The 18,390-nt window shown below is 34.2% G+C and overlaps 2 protein-coding genes across 6 annotated transcripts; both read left to right on the top strand.

The window, feature by feature from the left end:
- Nucleotides 1-1,729: 1,729 nt before the first annotated feature.
- On the top strand, nt 1,730-4,660 carry LOC115950961 (protein trichome birefringence-like 11). Of its 5 annotated transcripts, none has more exons than XR_004083164.1 (2): nt 1,730-3,276; nt 4,100-4,660. XR_004083164.1 is itself a non-coding variant. In XM_031068249.1 (2 exons), the coding sequence occupies exons 1-2, from the start codon at nt 2,226-2,228 to the stop codon at nt 4,180-4,182; spliced, it is 309 nt and encodes a 102-aa protein (XP_030924109.1). In that variant the 5' UTR covers nt 1,743-2,225; the 3' UTR covers nt 4,183-4,660. The 5 variants fall into 5 exon arrangements, 1 of the variants encoding a protein (XP_030924109.1); XR_004083162.1 differs by having other exon boundaries at nt 1,732-3,833; XR_004083161.1 differs by having other exon boundaries at nt 1,732-3,856.
- A 643-nt stretch (nt 4,661-5,303) lies between these two features.
- On the top strand, nt 5,304-6,967 carry LOC115994717 (cytochrome P450 94A2-like). Its single transcript, XM_031118947.1, has one exon. The coding sequence runs from the start codon at nt 5,441-5,443 to the stop codon at nt 6,965-6,967; it is 1,527 nt and encodes a 508-aa protein (XP_030974807.1). The 5' UTR covers nt 5,304-5,440.
- Nucleotides 6,968-18,390: the final 11,423 nt, after the last annotated feature.

The following is an 18,390-nucleotide window of genomic DNA, read 5'->3' as shown; positions in this document are numbered from 1 at the left end:
CAAACTCAAGCTTAATATCAAGCTTAAATTCGAGCTCAAGTCAAGTTTTTGAACTTGAGATCTAAAAAAATTACATTATTAAATGCTTAAATCTCTAAAATTAAGAAAAAAGAAATAGAAAATAGTATACTCATTTTATCATGCATCTAGTCCTACTTATGATTAGCTATTATTCAAATTAATAATTTAAATAATTAAATTCATCATTCTTTGTCTACAACTTTAACAATTGTTCAAAATACAATTTTTACATTCACATTAGATGGTGAAGGACTATAAAAAATATCTATTTGTAACTATTACGAATGAGAAAATATTAACATGTTTCATAACTTTACTTTAGATGATTGATAGGGAAGGATCATATGTGGCCAACTTAATTAATTAATTATTTTTAAATGTAACTATGGGGATCGTTCGATTAATGGGCCCCTAGGGTTCAGGATGGGGTCAGGACTGTTGGGCCAGCGACCCATCAGAGATCGTATATCCGTCCGAGGATACCCGGGTCCTCGGCATAACTCGTCCGAGGACGATCGTTTCCGAGGACGATCGAGACGTGGGCTCATTACGATCAGAGCTCCGAATTCGGTCATCACAAAGGGTAGAGCAGCCGACTAAAAGTGAAAGAGATAAGGCAAACAAATATCTGAAGCTACAGCTACCTCCGCATTAATGACCTCTCAACCAACTCTCTGGCCGCATTAATGTGAAGGTGATACCTGAACAGTGGAAAGGCAGCCTTACAGCTGCCCATAGGAAGTTCCAGGAGGTGCCAGATGGGACAGAAAGAAATCCTCCGAACCCAACCTACACGTGTGCGGCAAGGATGAAGCGCAAAGGGAAGTATATAAACTAAAAGAAGAACCGGAAACGGAGGATCGAAAAAAGAAAGGAGAAAAAGAGAAGGACGAAGAAACAGAGAAAAACAAGAGAGAAGAAAGTAAGGAAGGAAAGTGAGAGGATTCACAGAAGAAAAATATTTGTGAGACCGACCTTGTACTTGAAACAGGTTTAAGGGAAATCTTGGAGGGAAGTATTATAGTTAACCTAGTTCTTTACACCCACGCTCTAAAAATTGTATTGTCTGGGCCTTTTACGTGGGAACCCAATACTATTAGGTTCGTCACCAAATCGTGTCCTTACAGTAACTATAGTCTAAAGTGGTTCCTGATCAATTTAAAGGAAGGAAAAAATTTAAGGTAATATAGGTAGTGGCTATATCATTATTAATATATGTGTAATGAGTATATTTAACTAACACATATAAAAGTATAAATAAATCTATGCTTGAATTGTTGTGTATTAAGCCTAATAGCTCACGAGCTTATTTGTGAACAAATTTTTTTGCTTGGGCTCGGCTTGTTTATTAAACAAGTCTAAAACTAAGGCTCAAACTTAGCTTATTTATAAATAGACAAATATGAACAAGCTTTTTATCGAGCCGAGCCTAAGTTATTTATGATCGGCTTGGTTCATTTACAGCCTTATAAGTAGACTTGGAACTCGAGTTCCAAAAACGGTCTACTTAATTAACTAACTTTATCCATGTGAAACTTTCACAAATTTTTTTCTAAAAACATGCTATTTGGCAAGTTTTGCCGACTAGTTTGATATAATACAAGTTTTTATAGACAAGAGCTTGTTACTTCAAAACATTTTACAGCGTTAGTGTTATAGTCACAGACACAAATTCCATCCATCTCTCTCTCTCTCTCTCTCTCTCTCTCTCTCTCTCTCTCTCTCTATATATATATATATTTATATATATCCGCAGACTACAAAGCCCCCCTGCGGTATCAATTCTAAAATCTCTCTCTCTCAGCATCTCAAATTTGATGTAAGTTTTGAAAACCAAATTCTCATTACCAGTTGCTAGTATTGGATCATTGTTCTATTTTCCAAAACCACTCTCTTTATAGTAATCGAAAAAGAAGAAGTAAAAAGAATTCCTCCATGAATATTGCTTCGTTGCTTCCTTGAAACCAATCCCTCTCTCTTTTTTGAACTGCCATTCATAGCTTAACAAAACAGACCTACGTATGTGCCAAGTAAAGCAGTTCAGGAAATTGGTTCAACTGTACTATATACCCCCATGAGTCCATGACGCTTCTACATTCTTGCACACCAGCCCTACACACTTTGCCTCTGTTTTTCACTCAAATTTTTGATCTTTCCCACCAGAGAAACAATACCCAGATTCCATACTCAGCTATTGAGCTTAAATGTCTAAGACTCCATCAAAACCAGACCCTAACGCCAATCCTGTCTTTGAACTTTTCAAGAAATGTAAACGCTTTAAACACTTTAAGCTGTATGCAGGTGTTCTCGGATTCGTTTTCGCTAGTATCTCTGTGATTTGCTGCTTCTTCTACTTAGATTACAGAGCTGTGGTCATAAGGATTCCATTTCAAGCTCAGTCAGAGAGGTTCCTATCTAAAGGGGACGCTGGTGAGGACCAAAGGGTTGATTTTCTTTGAGAAAAGGGTGAAAGGTGTGATGTATTTGAAGGTGATTGGATGTGGAATGAGAACTATCCTATTGAATTGGAAAATTTTAGCTCTTTATATTATAGATTTATGTTGCTGTTGACGAATTGTTTTATTAAATTTGCTATATATGATGAAAAAGCTTGCCCCTTTTTTTTCACCATTGTTTTTCGAAGATGTTTAATTGAATGGTACAGTGAATTTTCCTCATTGCCCAAGTAGAAAAGGATTATATATAGTATGAATTTGGTGTCATCGAAAAGTTGTTTTAATTTCCTAATCATTAAGATCATAGGCATAGCTCCCCCAAATAGAAACTATTGTCTTTTGATGTCACAAGAGTTGTGTTCTTTTATGACTGATCTTTATAATATTTGACTGTAGCATCAGTGTTTGGTACTAATTTTCCAAGATTTGATTTTTTTAAACTTTAGCAAAGGGATTGCTGAATAGCAGTTTGTGTGTGTATAACAGTGACATTCTAGATGATTCTTGATTAAGACATAACATCTTTTTTTTTAACTATTGATATATATTGTTGTGATTGATACATAATAAAAATAATGTTATCAATACATCTATATGTGATAGTGATGTTGCTCCAATTACAAAAATATTTAATTGTTGTGAAATATCGAAGTTGTAAAGAATGTAGCTACTGTAATAATCTAAATTTATGATCAATGTTATGTAAAATCTCTTTTGTTTATGTCATGGGTTACAATCAAATACAAAATATGTGGCTACTTTCCTGATTTCTTTGAGGTTGCTGCTATAAAGGGAAAAGGTACAAGAGATTGCTTTCTTAAATTTTGTTATGGATCATTTTGAAGTTTTTTCTTCCCTTTTGTCAATGTTCAATTGTAGTGTGATTAGTTTAGGTGCGTTTTTTGGGTGTATTCATGCAATAAAACATTCTTTTGATTCCCATTTAGAAAGTGTACACCATGTGTTTGACAAAAAGTCTCACTCAAAATTGAAAATTACCACTTAAAATTGAAACTTAACAAATAACACCGTTTGAAATCCCAACCATGATAGTGGTAACTTTCTCCCAAATTGTTTTGAGGGCTATGAATAGATCATAGTCAACTTGCTCAACTTTTTTCAAGCGGAAGGTTGTAGGTGAAGTTGATTCTGTGGGGTCGAGGTGGAGGATGCTCTTCTTGCTGTCTGTGGCTGTTCCAAAATTTAGTTGGTCTAGCAGCATGATGTGATGGAATGTGCGTTCAACGACCAGCCTTCTTCTTTCATTGAACTCATGGATTTGGCCTGGGATAGGGACCAAAAAACATGTGAACTCACTACCATGCTATCATGGGTACTATGGCAATGAAGAAACAGGTTTAGGCCTATATTATGTTGCAGTGAGTTCCATTAAATCCTAAAATTGAATACTTGAACTTGTGATGAACAATTTTCTGATATAGTTGAGAAGAGCATCACATTTTGATTTGTATATATAGAGATTTGTCTTATATTTGTTTAAGGGAGTACCCAACTTGTGCTAACCAGAAGGAATGGAATCACACAATGGGCTATTATGTATATTCTAATATTCAACCAAACCCCCTTGGTGTATTGTTAATGGCTCAAAATCTGTCTTGCAGGTACTAGGGCTTTCAACAAGGAAGAATCTCAACAATTCAAGGAGTACAAGCATTCCACTGATCCTAATCCTACTGGAGGTTAATGGCAAATTGTACTTAAACTAGCAGGTGCAAAAAGGAGGGGATTTACTGGTAGTGCTTATGCTTATGAGGCTAGGAACAAACAAGGTGAAATGGTGTTTTGGGGTATCAGAAGCTGTGTTGCGAGCTCTGCTGCTGGGGAAGTAGATGAAGCTCTGGTGGAAGCCTTGATCCAGGCGAGGACCCTTGGTTTTCAGCAAGTTTTGGTACTCAACAACTGTAGGAAATTAGTTCTACTCTTTAATGGGTTTGCAAAGCCAGATTGGAGGGAAAGAACAATGATGGCAGATCTTAGTCACATGCAACAAACTGGTTTAGTGTTTAAGCTGATTTTTGTTCGTAAGGTTGTCCTAGATAATGCCTGGAATTTAGCTAAGTTGGCTATTGATGTGCCAACTCACTTCTATTGGCCTAATATGGTTCAGTTCATAACTTAACTGTATGTTTTTCTTTCTTTACTGGTATAAAAATTATGCTTAAGAAACAAAAGCACATAAGGATGGGTTGTTATGTTTGTTTTAATTATGCCTTTTATTCTAATATGTAATGTTGCATGCTATGTCATTGAAAATAGACAAAGCCTTACATTATTGGTGCTGGACTTACCAATATTGGTGTTAGTATTTTATATTCTTATTAAATTGTAATTTTTTTTTGGTAACTTTAAGCAAATTGAAATTTTAAAAAAATATTTCAACTATTCCGTGCATCGCACGGGTTAGCGACTAGTTAAATACTAATTCCTTTACACATTTGCTTAGGTGGAAGATTAAATGAATTAATGATATCTATTTTCTTTTTAAAGAAGAGTAACACATAACACTACTTAAGAGATAATAAGGTGGAAGCTAAATAAAAGAATGAAAATTCTCAAATAATGTGCAAATCACCACTAATTTTGTTGAATCTCTTTCCAAGTTTATAAACTAAATTAAGAATACAAAGTATTGTCCCACTTTTGTGTTCTATTTTAAACATTGCTTATAATAGTACCTATAAACTATATTAGGAATACAAAGTTTTATTCCACTTTTTGTGTTCCATTCTTACCTTATATTAGTATCTAACCTTATAAAATTCAAGTATAAACTATATTAAGAATACAAATTCTTTGTCCCATTTTTTATGTTCCATTTAAAATGTTGCTTATATCAGTGCCTATCCTTATATCAGAAACTAACCTTATAAAACCCAAGTCCTCCCTATACACTCCATTCATTTCTATCGCTTTAAATCTTCTCTTTTTCTCTTCCAATATCTATGGAGCTCTTCTCTGTCCAAACGTTCCTCTTCTTATTTCTTCTTTCTCTATATCTCTACTTTTACTTTAACACTTCCACAGAAAAACCCATAAAAAAACCAGGCCCAAAAATATACCCTATTTTTGGAGTTTTACCTGATTTCTGGAAAAATAGGCACCGTTTTCTTGACTGGTTAACTGAAATTCTGAGAGATCGCCCAACAAACACTAATGTAATTTGGAGTCCAATCAAGGGCTATGTCTTCGTCACAGCCAACCCATCCAACGTTGAACACATGCTCAAGACCAACTTTGAAAACTACCCAAAAGGAAATTGTTTCACAACCCTTCTCGAAGACTTTCTTGGCCATGGAATCTTCAACTCCGATGGTGAACTCTGGAAAATCCAAAGGAAAACAGCTAGCTATGAATTCAACACCAAATCTCTCCGCAACTTTATCATGGAAAACGTCACCGTTGAGATCAGTACAAGACTGCTTCCCGTTTTAACAAAAGCCTCAGAAACACAACAAGTCTTGGACTTGCAAGACATCTTGGAGCGTTTTGCGTTTGACAATATATGTAAATTGGCTTTCAATATCGACCCAAGTTGTCTTAGCATTAATGGAACTGGTGCTTCTGAGTTCATGCGGGCTTTTGAAGAAGCTACAACAATTTGCTCTGAGAGATTCTTGGATGCGTTACCATTTATTGCAAAAGTCAAAAAGTTTCTAAATATTGGATCAGAACGAAGGCTAAAAAAATCAATCAAAATCGTCCATGAATTTGCAGACAATATTATACGATCCAGAATGGGCCAAAAAGTTGATAAAGAAAAAGACCTATTGTCTCGTTTTATGTCAAACGAAGAAAATTCACCCGAATTTCTCAGAGATATTGTCATAAGCTTTATTCTAGCAGGACGTGACACAACCTCTTCGTCTTTGAGTTGGTTCTTTTGGCTCTTATCTTCGCATCCAAAAGTGGAACAAAACATATTGAAAGAGCTTGAAACTATACGGGTTCGTTATAGAAAAAACATAGGTGAAACATATAGTTACAACGAGCTTCATGACATGCATTATCTACATGCAGCAATCTCAGAAGCACTAAGACTTTACCCACCTTTACCGGCCGATACCAAAACATGTTTAAACGGTGATATAATGCCAGACGGAACTTTTGTTGGGAAGGGTTGGCAGGTGACTTATCACATGTATGGAATGGGGAGGATGGAAAGCATTTGGGGGAAGAATTGTTTTGAGTTTTTGCCTGAAAGATGGATTGAGAATGGAGTGTTTAAGCATGAGAGCCCGTTTCGGTTTGCAGTATTTCAAGCCGGGCCAAGAATCTGTCTTGGTAAAGATATGGCTTATATTCAGATGAAGTCCATTGCTGCGTCTGTGTTGGAGAGGTTTGAGATGGAGGTAAAGAGTAAGGGCAAGGTACCTGAGTACTTGTTGGCCTTTACGCTGAGGATGAAAGGTGGATTACCTCTAAGGGTGAGGAAAAGATGTATCGATGAGATTAATTGGTGTGAATCATGAATTAAGATCCTTATATCCTTGTCCAATTTTTGTTTTCAACTTTATATTCCACTAATCATAAATTGTCATTTATTTATTTGACACACACACACACATATATATATATATTGATAGGTAAAGCTTAGAGAAAATCGAATTAGATTTTAATTGGATTCTCAATTTTGAGCCAAGTGTCCTATTTAATTTAGAATTTTGTGCCAAGTGAATTATTAAGTATAAAAATTGAAGAGTTTAAATCTAATTAAATTCTAAATTAGATTTCAATTGGAATCTAATATTCCGCCATGTGTTTATCTAAGTTTTATATTTTTGTGGCAAGTGAATTTTTGGGTGCAAACCAATTAAATTCTAAATGATATATATATATATATATATAAATAATGTCATTACATATTTTTAAAATATATGGTTTAAAAAAAGTGTAAGTTAATATTATATATAATTTGAATTGTATAATTATGGTTTTTACACTTGTACCCGTGCATATATATAGTGCTACACACTAATTCCTTATAAAATAACCGAACTTTATAATGTAAATAAAAAATAAAATAAAAAAATAACTGCATGACATACCATGATTGGTGGATCATAGAGTAAAAAAAAAAAATAGAATTGTGGATTAGTGAATCATAGCAAGTAAAGAATTCACACGCCTTTTCTTTCTATAAAATACAAGGATTAACTAGGGATCTTTCTCAAACTAATGGGCCAATACACAAAATGGGTTACAAAAATCACTTTATCTCATAATTATAAGTTTCAACAACTCCGCAATCTTCTTCTGATATTCCTTATAGAGGCTGCAACATTAAATATAGTGACATTTGTATCAAAACAAAATCAAATAATCATTATTTTCAAGTAAATCAAAGGGTCATTTGGAATGCTAGAGGCATATTATATTTTTTTTTGTTGTATTTCCTCTCCTTTTTTCATGCTTGGTAAATTGAAGATAAATAGGTAAAATTTGTTGGGTATTAACATAACATTAGTCCAAATAATTTGGACTGATGTTATGTTCTACTACTGATTGAATAAAGAAACTACATACTATTTAACAAAAATATTTGTCCAGAATTAATTACCATGGTACTAGGAGGGTCTGTGTATACTTAGGCCGCAATAAACTAAAAAGTAAAAAGTCTGGCAACTTTGTTGCACAAATCTACAATAAATGAAGAGTTGTATTAAGTGTATATAAAATGAGAATTTTATGAGACTTACAACACTATCACTTACGAAAGGACCTAATCTTTATAGGCCAAAATGGGGTTTTACCCCTTTCTCAAAATCTCTCTAGCAAAATGCCCCATGTCTGAAATTATTTAGGAATATGTTCCTGTTTTGAAACTCGATTTTTGGAAAATCGAGTTACAAATGTAAAACTCGATTTTTGGACAATCAAGTTATAGCAAAATTGAACTTAGAAAAAAAAAATTTCTAGAACTCGAGTTCCACTTGAATATATTCAAGGAACTTGAGTTCCATGAATTTGAGTTCTTTGAATGGAACTCAAGTTCATGAAACTCGAGTTCCACAATTTTTTTTTTTTTTTTTAATTTTCAATTCGCTATAACTCAATAGGGACATTTTCCTAAATAGTTTCAGACAGGAGGCATTTTGCTGGAAAGTTTTGGCGAAAAGGGAAAATGCCCATTTTGGCCAATCTTTATAAGTACTAGTGAGGCTTATAAACTGAAGATTCACTTACTAACGTTTCCACTCCCCCACACCCCCTTCCCCCCAAAAAAAAAAGAAAAAAAAAAAAAAGAGAATTTTATAGGATTTAGCTTTACTAGGAATGGCAGCAATTATTGTCTTTCCTTAAGTGCATAAGTTTATTGGGTTGGGGTTAATCGAACCTCTATATGCCCAAACCCTTGTCTGTCTGCTCAAGCCCAAAGCATTAAATTTGAGCTATTTTGTTTATCTTATCGTTATCATATGGTGGAATATTACACGATTCTCTTTGGAACAAACTCGTTAATTGGAGTAGCCCACAATAAATAAATAAATAAACTTAAAGATTTTTTTTTTTTTTTAGAATACTAAGTATTTAGCACACACACGAGGAAAGGGAAGAAGGTTTTTTAAATAAACTTACAGTGGTGTATATTCAAAATAGTCTAACTCTTAAAGATTAAGTTCAAGTTTACGAGGAAGTTTTACTAAAAACAACACCAGCCCCCGGTAGTCACAAGACTCCCAACCCATGCACTGGTTTCTTCTTGGTTAACTGATTGATTAAGTATAACACAAAGTAAATAAATATTACCATAACTGTTGTTTTTTAATAAATAGCCTACATTAGTGACATGGCTAACATTTAATATTGGTAACATATCAATATTAAATATCCTAATTGACGATTCTCTTTGGAACAAACTCGTTAATTATATAACGGTATAAATTAAGAATGTTAGATTTTTTCTGTTAAGTTTGACTTCCATTAGTTTTAGATTTTTAGTTTGTGAAAAACAGGTTATACTAAAGGTTTTTTTTTTTCTTTATTAATAACAATTGTTATATAAATTGCATACGATACAAGAAAAAAAAAGTTAATGAATTTTGCAACTCTTAAAGGTTTAGAACAAAAAATATTTATTAATTATAAATACATTTATAACTATAATTAAGAGGAATTAGTAACTTTCCATCTAATATTCATAATCCATAAATGAAAATAAATTTTAAGTTATTTATCATCAAAATCCCATTATATAACACTCACCACTGTGATCCCACCTAAAATACAACCTCCTCCTACTTTGTTGTTACAATACATACATTTCTTTGTTATAGTCTTGTAACACGAAGAAGTACTCCGATAGAGATGGCATCTTTTAAATGCTTCATCTTATCTTTATTCATTGCAATATTCATTTTTAGTATTGATGTTACCCTTGCAACTCGTCATCTTTTACAATCTTCTCAACCCAGTGTACCATGCTTGCCAATCATACCTACATTGCCTAACCCAACACTGCCACCTTTGCCTTCATTGCCAACGTTGCCAAATCCAACACTACCACCTTTACCTTCATTGACGACGTTGCCAAAGCCAACGCTATCACCTTTGCTACCACCATTGCCAAAGTTGCTAAAGCCAACACTATCACCTTTGTTGCCTCCATTGCCAATATTGCCGAAACCAACACTACCACCTTTGCTATCTCCATTACCAAAGTTGCCAACACTACCACCTTTGCTACCAACATTGTCAAAGTTGCCAACACTACCACCTATGTTGCCAACATTGCCAACGTTGCCAAAGTCGACACTGCCACCTTTGTTGCCTCCATTACCAACGTTGCCAAAACTGATGCTGCCACTTTTACTTCCTCCATTGCCAACATTGCCAAAGCCAATGCTACCACCATTGCCCACATTTCCATCTATCCCCACTATTCCAACTCTACCAAAACCAACATTGTGAACCATTCCCTCAATCTCGCAAATCCTAATTACTACAAATGTCTAGTTTAAATGTCCTCAATAATTTAGTTCATTTACAAGGTTTACAATACTAAAAAATAAAAATAAAAAAACTATTGGGTTGGATGGCGTGGTACAATTGCGTTACAAAATTAAGGGCCTCTTGCTTTTTTAGCTTCTCAAATGTCATGTAAGGATTTAATTTATGATGTGATTTTTTTTTTTATCGCGTTTTATTATGTATCATCTTGGAGTTTGATTTTATGTTATCATACTTAATAATCTATGTTCATAATAATCTTTTAAATTTTTTATTTTGATTTTTCCTAATTTGTTACCGTTGTTAAGTTGTTGTTAGAGAAATGAGAATGATGCCTATACATCAAAATTGGTCTATTGACCTTGGCTTATCTTCTACCAAGATTAAGGATTAATGGGGCCAAAATAAGGGGCGACTAAGAAAATGTATATAAAGTAACAAATTTAGACAATAAAATCAAAAAGCTATCACCATCACTAAAGAACTAGGTCAAAGGGTACAATTTTAATAAAAATTACTCATCATTAACTCGCATGACGCACAACAAAATATTACTTCGCAAATATGGTGGTACATATATAAGCATCATAATATGTATGTATGTATATATGTACGCATTTTCATTATCAAAATCAAAATGAAAAAAGAGCTTAGAGGTTTCACGATCAATAGGCTTTTTTTTTTTTTTTTGAAACTAGATCAATAGGCTTCATTCAAGTAGTTGCGCTATCTTATGCCGATATAAGCCCATAGTTTCCTTTATTTTTTGTTAAATAAGGTAGTCTCATATACGAAACAATGTTGAGCTAGCTTTTAATAACATATACACCATTATGTGGCCAATGTCCTATATATATAAAACTGATGGATACACAAAACGGTGACACGTGCCCTTTTATCAAAGCCTATAATAATGACATGTGTGAAAATATTTAATAATTATCAGACTTAATAATAAATAAATTTTTTAAGAAAAAAAAAAACTTGAAAAAGAAAAGAATGGCCACACCTTTAATGTTAAAAACCATATGAGATGAAGAATTTGACCAGAAAAAATTGCCAAAATTAAATGACTTATTTGGTTACAAACTTTAATTATATTATCATTACCATATTTATAATTATTATGTTATAAATAAATATTACAATAGAAGTACTCAAGTCTAAAAGCACAATTGCTAAGCAAAAGAGTGAGACCGGCTTGGCAAAGGGAAGATGTAATGCTAGCAAAGGGAGATTGGCATTCAACAAACTCTGAGAAAGAGAAACATTGAAATGAGTAAAGATAAGAAAATTTAAAAAAAAAAAAAAAAAAAGAGAGAGAGAATCAGTAATAGAAAGATTTGAACGATTACATAGAAAAGAAATTAAACCCCTCTCCCAAACCCCCCAAAAAAAAAAGAGTCAACCTGCTAACTTAAATCAACCTGGTCCAACTTTCGGTTTCATTGGGTATGATTTGACCTATTTTCATCAGTTCAAAAAAAAAAAAAAAAAAAAAAAAAAAAGAAGAAGAAGAAGAAGAAGAAGAGAGAGATAAAGAACCCATACCATTTCTATCTTCTAGATTCAAGTGAGTCATATTTGGGTTAACATGTTTTTCATGAGTCCGAAAATAGCCTCATTTATACCAATTTTTATTCTTTAGATTTGCGCGAGTTAATGAATATGGGTCTAGTTTTACCAAGTTTAGAGGTATTATTTAAAGTTACCCCATGTGTAAATTAAGAGAAAATTTGAACCCTAGTGTGACACTAAACTTAACCCTACCATACCATTCTCTACAATCTATATCATTATAAATGTTCTTGGTGGGCCAAAAATAGTGGCAGTCCCCATTTATACAATATAATGTCAATCACAATCAATTTACGATATTTATGATTTTTTTTTTTTGCTTGAAATCATTTAATGATTTTTAATCGTATACAACTATTCCTATACATGTGGATATAAATGTACATCATGGTCATAATCTTTTTTCTACATAAAATAGAAGTGACATGTACTATCACGTCCTAATCATTCCATAAAAGGCATTTTCTCAAGAAAATTTTGGCACATCATAGATAGCAAAAGATAACTAAATTTATACATATCAATAACTTTTTTTTTCTTTTTTTGAGAAGAGACATATCAATAACTTGAAGTAGCACAGATCCTTTTCTTCCTCAAGCTCAATTAAGGTATTTATTCCCCTTTCAATTTATAAGCAAAATTTTAAATAATGAATAAATATGACCTAATTCATGGCAAAGATGGTAGAAGCAAGAAAAAAATCTATCAACAAAAAGAAAAAAAATAGAGAGGTAAAGAGAGAGTAATCACCTTCTTTTTTTTTTTTTTTTTTTTTTTTTCATCATCAGAACATGAAAAAAATTGTAGAGGAAAATTAATTACCAATCCTTAATTATTATATCTCTTATACCATGCTCTTCTCTACAATCTCCATATAGATTACTCTAGCATATTCAATTTGAAGTTTTGAACCCTTTTTGTCTTTTTCGGTCTCCACCCAAAATCTATATCATTATAATTATTCTTGGTGAGCCACAAACAGTGACAATCTCCGATTAGACAATGTAATGTCAATCATTTTATGAATTTTAATTGTATACAACTATTCCCATATACATGTGGATATATATGTGCATCATGTCCTAATCTTTTTCCAACATAAAGGGGAATATGTACTATCATGTCCAAATCATTCCTTAAAAAGCTGCATTTTCTCAAGAAAACTTTGCCTTTAATCCTGGCTGAATTAAAACTCAGCAATTTTCACAACAGCATATTGGCACATCACAGATAGCAAGAGATGACTAAAATTTTCACATGTCAATAGTACACTATCCCCAATTCCCACACACATACATCACATCCTAATCTATTTTGTGTTTTTGTTTGCTATTTTTTTTTTTTTTTTTTTTCTGTTGGGTAAGTAACATCATGCCCAGTTAGTCCACTACAATGGCTTAACTACCAATTTTAATAGATTAATTTAATTATTAACCCTGTAGTTAATTAGTTAAGATTAAAATCGCTACAATCAATACCAAGAGCCTTATCACTCCATGAACCATAAACATATTCACACAAAGACAAGTATATGTTCATGGAGTGAAAACCTAATAAAAACACTTTGGAGTCAAGCCCAACTCAACAAGTCTACTATAGAAATTTGTTTTGGTACATTTGATACTCAAACAAGTTATCATATACATGTAATCAAACTAAGTATTCAAGCCCTCCAAGCTTTTATTAGCAATTGTACACTCTAACCTAGGTACAAGGCCTTGTACCTTCTAAGTTACTCGTTATTGCAAGTTGATACACCAACCGCAAACCAATTACTTTGCTACTTCAAAATCCTTGAAGATTTGTTGTTACGTGAAGAGGGTGAAATGAACATGGATGGTCTCATTCTACTGAATTAGTCACGAGCGATTATACCTTTTGCTTATGATCAAGATGATGGAAGAGGACGGGGAGCGCTCATTAAAGAGGACAGATTCTCTGTGAATGATGGACAAGAAAGTAGACGGATACAACGCAGACGGTGACAGGGTGTAGGGGCCTTTTTGTGTTGTGCGTTGGGCTGGGCTGCCTCCCATGGTAATGGGTTCGAATGTTTTTGAGTAAGGGAGTTGAGACCGGTCCAACTATAACTCAACTTGGGCCGGCTTGCGCACAAACTATGCCTCGTCTGCCAGGAGTATGCTAATGGCAAGTAGAACTGTTTCAAATGAGTTACGGCAGGTAGAAATATAATAATAACAAAACAGAATACTCTGACTATTTAATGAAAAATGGCCAAGTAATCCCTACTTATAAAACATAATTACAGTCGTAACAATGTCATTTACAAAGAAAGTAAAGGAGAAAGAAAGTAATATGAACTAATCAAGAATGGGCATAAAGTCAAGTTTAAGTTTGGTTCGCAAAAGCAAAACCAAAGAGGGGAGAACGCCTCCTCTCAATGCAAATAATCTCCCAGGAAAAGATTCTGCCGTGGGGATTAATGGATTTGAGGGAGTCGGACCTGAATGGTTAATGCCTAAAAGGAATCCTTGTTATGTTTTGGAAGAGAGCAAGATTTAAAAGGGGAGAAAGGGAAATCGACCTACTGGTGCATGCCCATTGTATTATCCCTCTTTTTTCTTCTGTTTTCTCTCTTATCTTTTTTCTTTCTTTTGTTTTCTTTGTATTCTTTTCTTTTTTACTCTATCATACTCTCTGTTTTTCGATCCTCGGTTCAGGGCACGGCAAGGGTCCTTTTATAGTGCCTGCCGTGACCAGATTTTACCACTTTGTCCCTTAATCGCTTTTGTTTGGTCTGGTCGTACTTGCCAACCACCAAAGAGTTCGTCTGTGTGCCACTCACCCTTACCAGACAAAGGCAGGTTTGTTTCGTTTGTTACTCCACCGTAGCACTCTTACCTGCCACGATGTAAATGCTTTCTCTTTCTTTCCCTCAAGGCATGCACCTAACGGTTCCCCCCTCAATCTTGCCTCTTTTGGGTGGTCTGTCATCCCAGCAGGATGTACCTCCCAAAAGGGTTTGGGCAAGAGTCGCAAAATAGGTCTTTTCTCCTCTCCCCACCACCAAACCATACCCCCTTTACCTCTTACCTCTGACCCATGACCCCACCACGTTCTATATTGGCTGGGTACAAGCTGGTGGTGCTTGGGCCTTGCACGTGCTTTCCTTTCAGATATGTCCAAAAATCTGCCTGCTGCTCATGCGTTTGCCGTGGTCTGGAGGCTCGCCGTTCGTGTTTTTTGACCTCTTATGTGGGCTTTTCTTTGTTTTCCCACTCCATTCAAGAGCTGGACTTTGTCTGATGATGGGCCTTACATTTTTTTGGCTCACTCCTTTGTTTTCTTTATTTCTTGCAATGTTGTAATGTTATTCCTGCCGTAATAACTTAATCCTGTTGGGCCTCTTTTGGGTCAGCCATTTATTCCTTCTCTTAGTGGCTTGGCGTGGCTGCTGTTTTGCTTTTACTTATGGGCTCCTATGTCCCTTTGGGCTTTTCTTTAGACATCCTTGGCCCGTTTTCTTTCTTTGGGCTTCCTCGGCCCATTTGCTAATTCCACACTCTCATGGGTTTTTTACTAACTTTATTGGACTTCCCTGACCCAATAACCTTATTCTCATCCTTGGGGTTTATGAGCCTGCCATAAACCCCTTACTTTCTTAGTTTGCATTACCTTGGGCCTGCGGCAGCCCTTTCTCGCTTTTTTACCTCATACACTGCCCATGGGATGCTATTTCTTTCTTTCTGGGCTTCTTTGAGCCCATTTGCCTCTTTAAGACCCATTTGTTTATTTCTTAGGCCTGTGCTCCATTATTCCTGCCACTTGGGCCTAATGGTTTTGCTGCTTACTTTGTCAATTCTTTGTTGCCCTTGCTATTAGGCTTTCTTTCTCACAAATGGCTCTCAACACAGGGTCACGTGACATCCACATGGTGTAAGTTGTCCTCAAGGTGACGAATACAATGTGGACGGCAGTAAGGTCACGTAACATCCACATAGTTTGAATAGTCCTCAATAAACTTCAAAAGGAAATACCTTGTGCCTCACGATTAACCTTGATCAACAAAATCGTTAAATGGAAAAGATCCCAAAAAATAAGGGCTTTTATAAGGATCTTCCTTATAAGGAAAAATCTCATTCCCCAAGATGGAAAGAAAGAAAGTCAGTTCTACACTACTATAAAAACCCCAAAACCCTCATAAATTAAGGTATGCATAATTTATCCCAGCTCTGGCACTCTAGAGTTGTGAAAAAGTTTTTTAACTTAACTTTCGGAGGATCTTTGGCCGGTACCATGCCGGTACTCTCCTAAGGTCTTCTTGTTTTGTGTTGTGCAAGTGTTGTCTTGAACACGCGAGGACTGTGTGACTTACTAACGATTTTTAGCATCATCATTACGTATGTGGTTTCAACAAAATGCCCAACACAAGTATCGTGATCTTTGTATTTGGAAAACTCTACCTCTCAATGATGAATCAATGGGATAGGTGGGAAGATAAAGGAAGCTCTTTGTATGGTTTTTTTTTTTTTCCTATTTTATGTGATTTTCTTGATCTATAGGTAATTAGGGTTGTTGAATTCTTGTTTAACTAGGCATAGGGATTCTGGGTTGAGTGGCTAAAGAAAACTGTGGAAACAAAGTTAGTGGGTTTCCAAATTAGGTTTGCTTGACCAAACCATCTCGTGAATTTTTGCCATAAGATTTTTTCCAAGCACCCAATTTCAGTTGACCAATCTTGTCGTCTCACTCAACCGAAATATCCAAATATGCACAATGAATAGCAATCTTCAACTTTAACCTTTACTTCACCCTTACAATTACACTGGAACATAGTCCAACAATTTATGAATAAATTTTTCATATAATTAGCCAACATTAAAAGTCCTAACACAATGGAAATACAATAAGAATTGAAGTAGATTTAGAGCCGTGAATCAATCATTTTCCTTAGACGATATTTGCCCCCACTTGAATGAGTTTGCTAACGGGTTTCAGAAAAACTGTCTTCATGATGCAACTAAACTTGGATTGTACAAGTATAAATCTTGGAGAATCTTGTGAATTTATGTATGGTGTGCCAAAATATGTACAACTTATAAAACCTTTATCAAATTGATAAATACCTAAAAATGGATGATTATATATAATTTACAAAGAATTGCCAATGAAAATACACCTTTGAAAGGTTGCTTGTGTTAGAGCAAGCACTTTAAAACGTTTTCAAGGCTATTTCTAACAATCAAAGAAAAAAAATAAATAAATAAATAAAAACTAATTTTCCATAATTTAAATCTAGTCCACACACGCTGTAGATTGTTTGCAGTACAATTTTATTATTATTATTTTACATTCGAGTACCAATATACCATAAATTATAGTTGTATTTTGTAATCATTCAAGGAAAAATTAACAAACTAATTAACAAATGGTAGTGTGTACAGTTAAATAGTACTATGCTTTATTTTAAAAAAAAAAAAAAAGAACAAGATTTGTTTTATAGGTAAAACCCTAAATTTATATTTTATAATAAGCAAAAATATAATTTTAACCCTTATATTTTAAAATTTTGTCAATTTAGTCTTTACTTTTTGACAGAAACAGTTTAGTCCCTATTATTTTTAATTTGTAATCAACTCAATTTGGTCTTTCCTAGCAACAGTCACATCGCATCTATGGCTAGATAAGTCTTTGAATACACCATCTCAAGCACTTTACACAAGTTGTGTTGTTGGGGAATGGGTTTATAGCTGCTGTTTTTTTTTTCTTTTTTCTTTTATTATTATGTTTATACATTTTTTCAATGGGTCTGAATAAACCATCCCATGAATCGTGATCCCCATCCCCAGAAGATAAGTATAAAGCCATGGGTAATTGGCGGGAACCGAGTTTACCGTTAGTGAAACAATTTCGCATATGGAAGTGTGTAAGGCCTACGTTTCTTAAGAGAAATAGTGGGATATTATCTCCTACCTATTGCACACTTTTTCTTTCGCCAATTAAGCCACTTCCAACACTCAAACAAACCTATTAATAATTCTCAGAAATCAGAGAAAGACCCACGTTTGTCTACTCCAATCTCTCTTTATTTCTCAGTGTCTCAGCACAGCATTTCATTCTGAAATCTCTCTGTATCTCTCCCCCTCTCTCTCTCTGATGAATAAATTCAATCTATAGGATTTGAAAACCAATCGTATTTGATCTTTGTTCTATAAACCAGTCTGTCTCTCTTTTCGAACTATATGCATGCATGTATGTATATATTTTCATTATCAAAATCAAAATGAAAAAAGAGCTTAGAGGTTTCACGATCAATATGCTTTTTTTTCTTTTCTTCTTCTTCTTCTCTTTTTGAGAAACTGGATCAATAGGCTTCATTCAAGTAGTTGTGCTATCTTATTCCGAT

Source organism: Quercus lobata, chromosome 6 (genome assembly GCF_001633185.2).
Source record: "Quercus lobata isolate SW786 chromosome 6, ValleyOak3.0 Primary Assembly, whole genome shotgun sequence".
Classification (NCBI taxonomy): Eukaryota; Viridiplantae; Streptophyta; class Magnoliopsida; order Fagales; family Fagaceae; genus Quercus; species Quercus lobata.
Note: the sequence above shows the minus strand (reverse complement) of the source record. Positions and strands in the feature narration are given on the sequence as shown.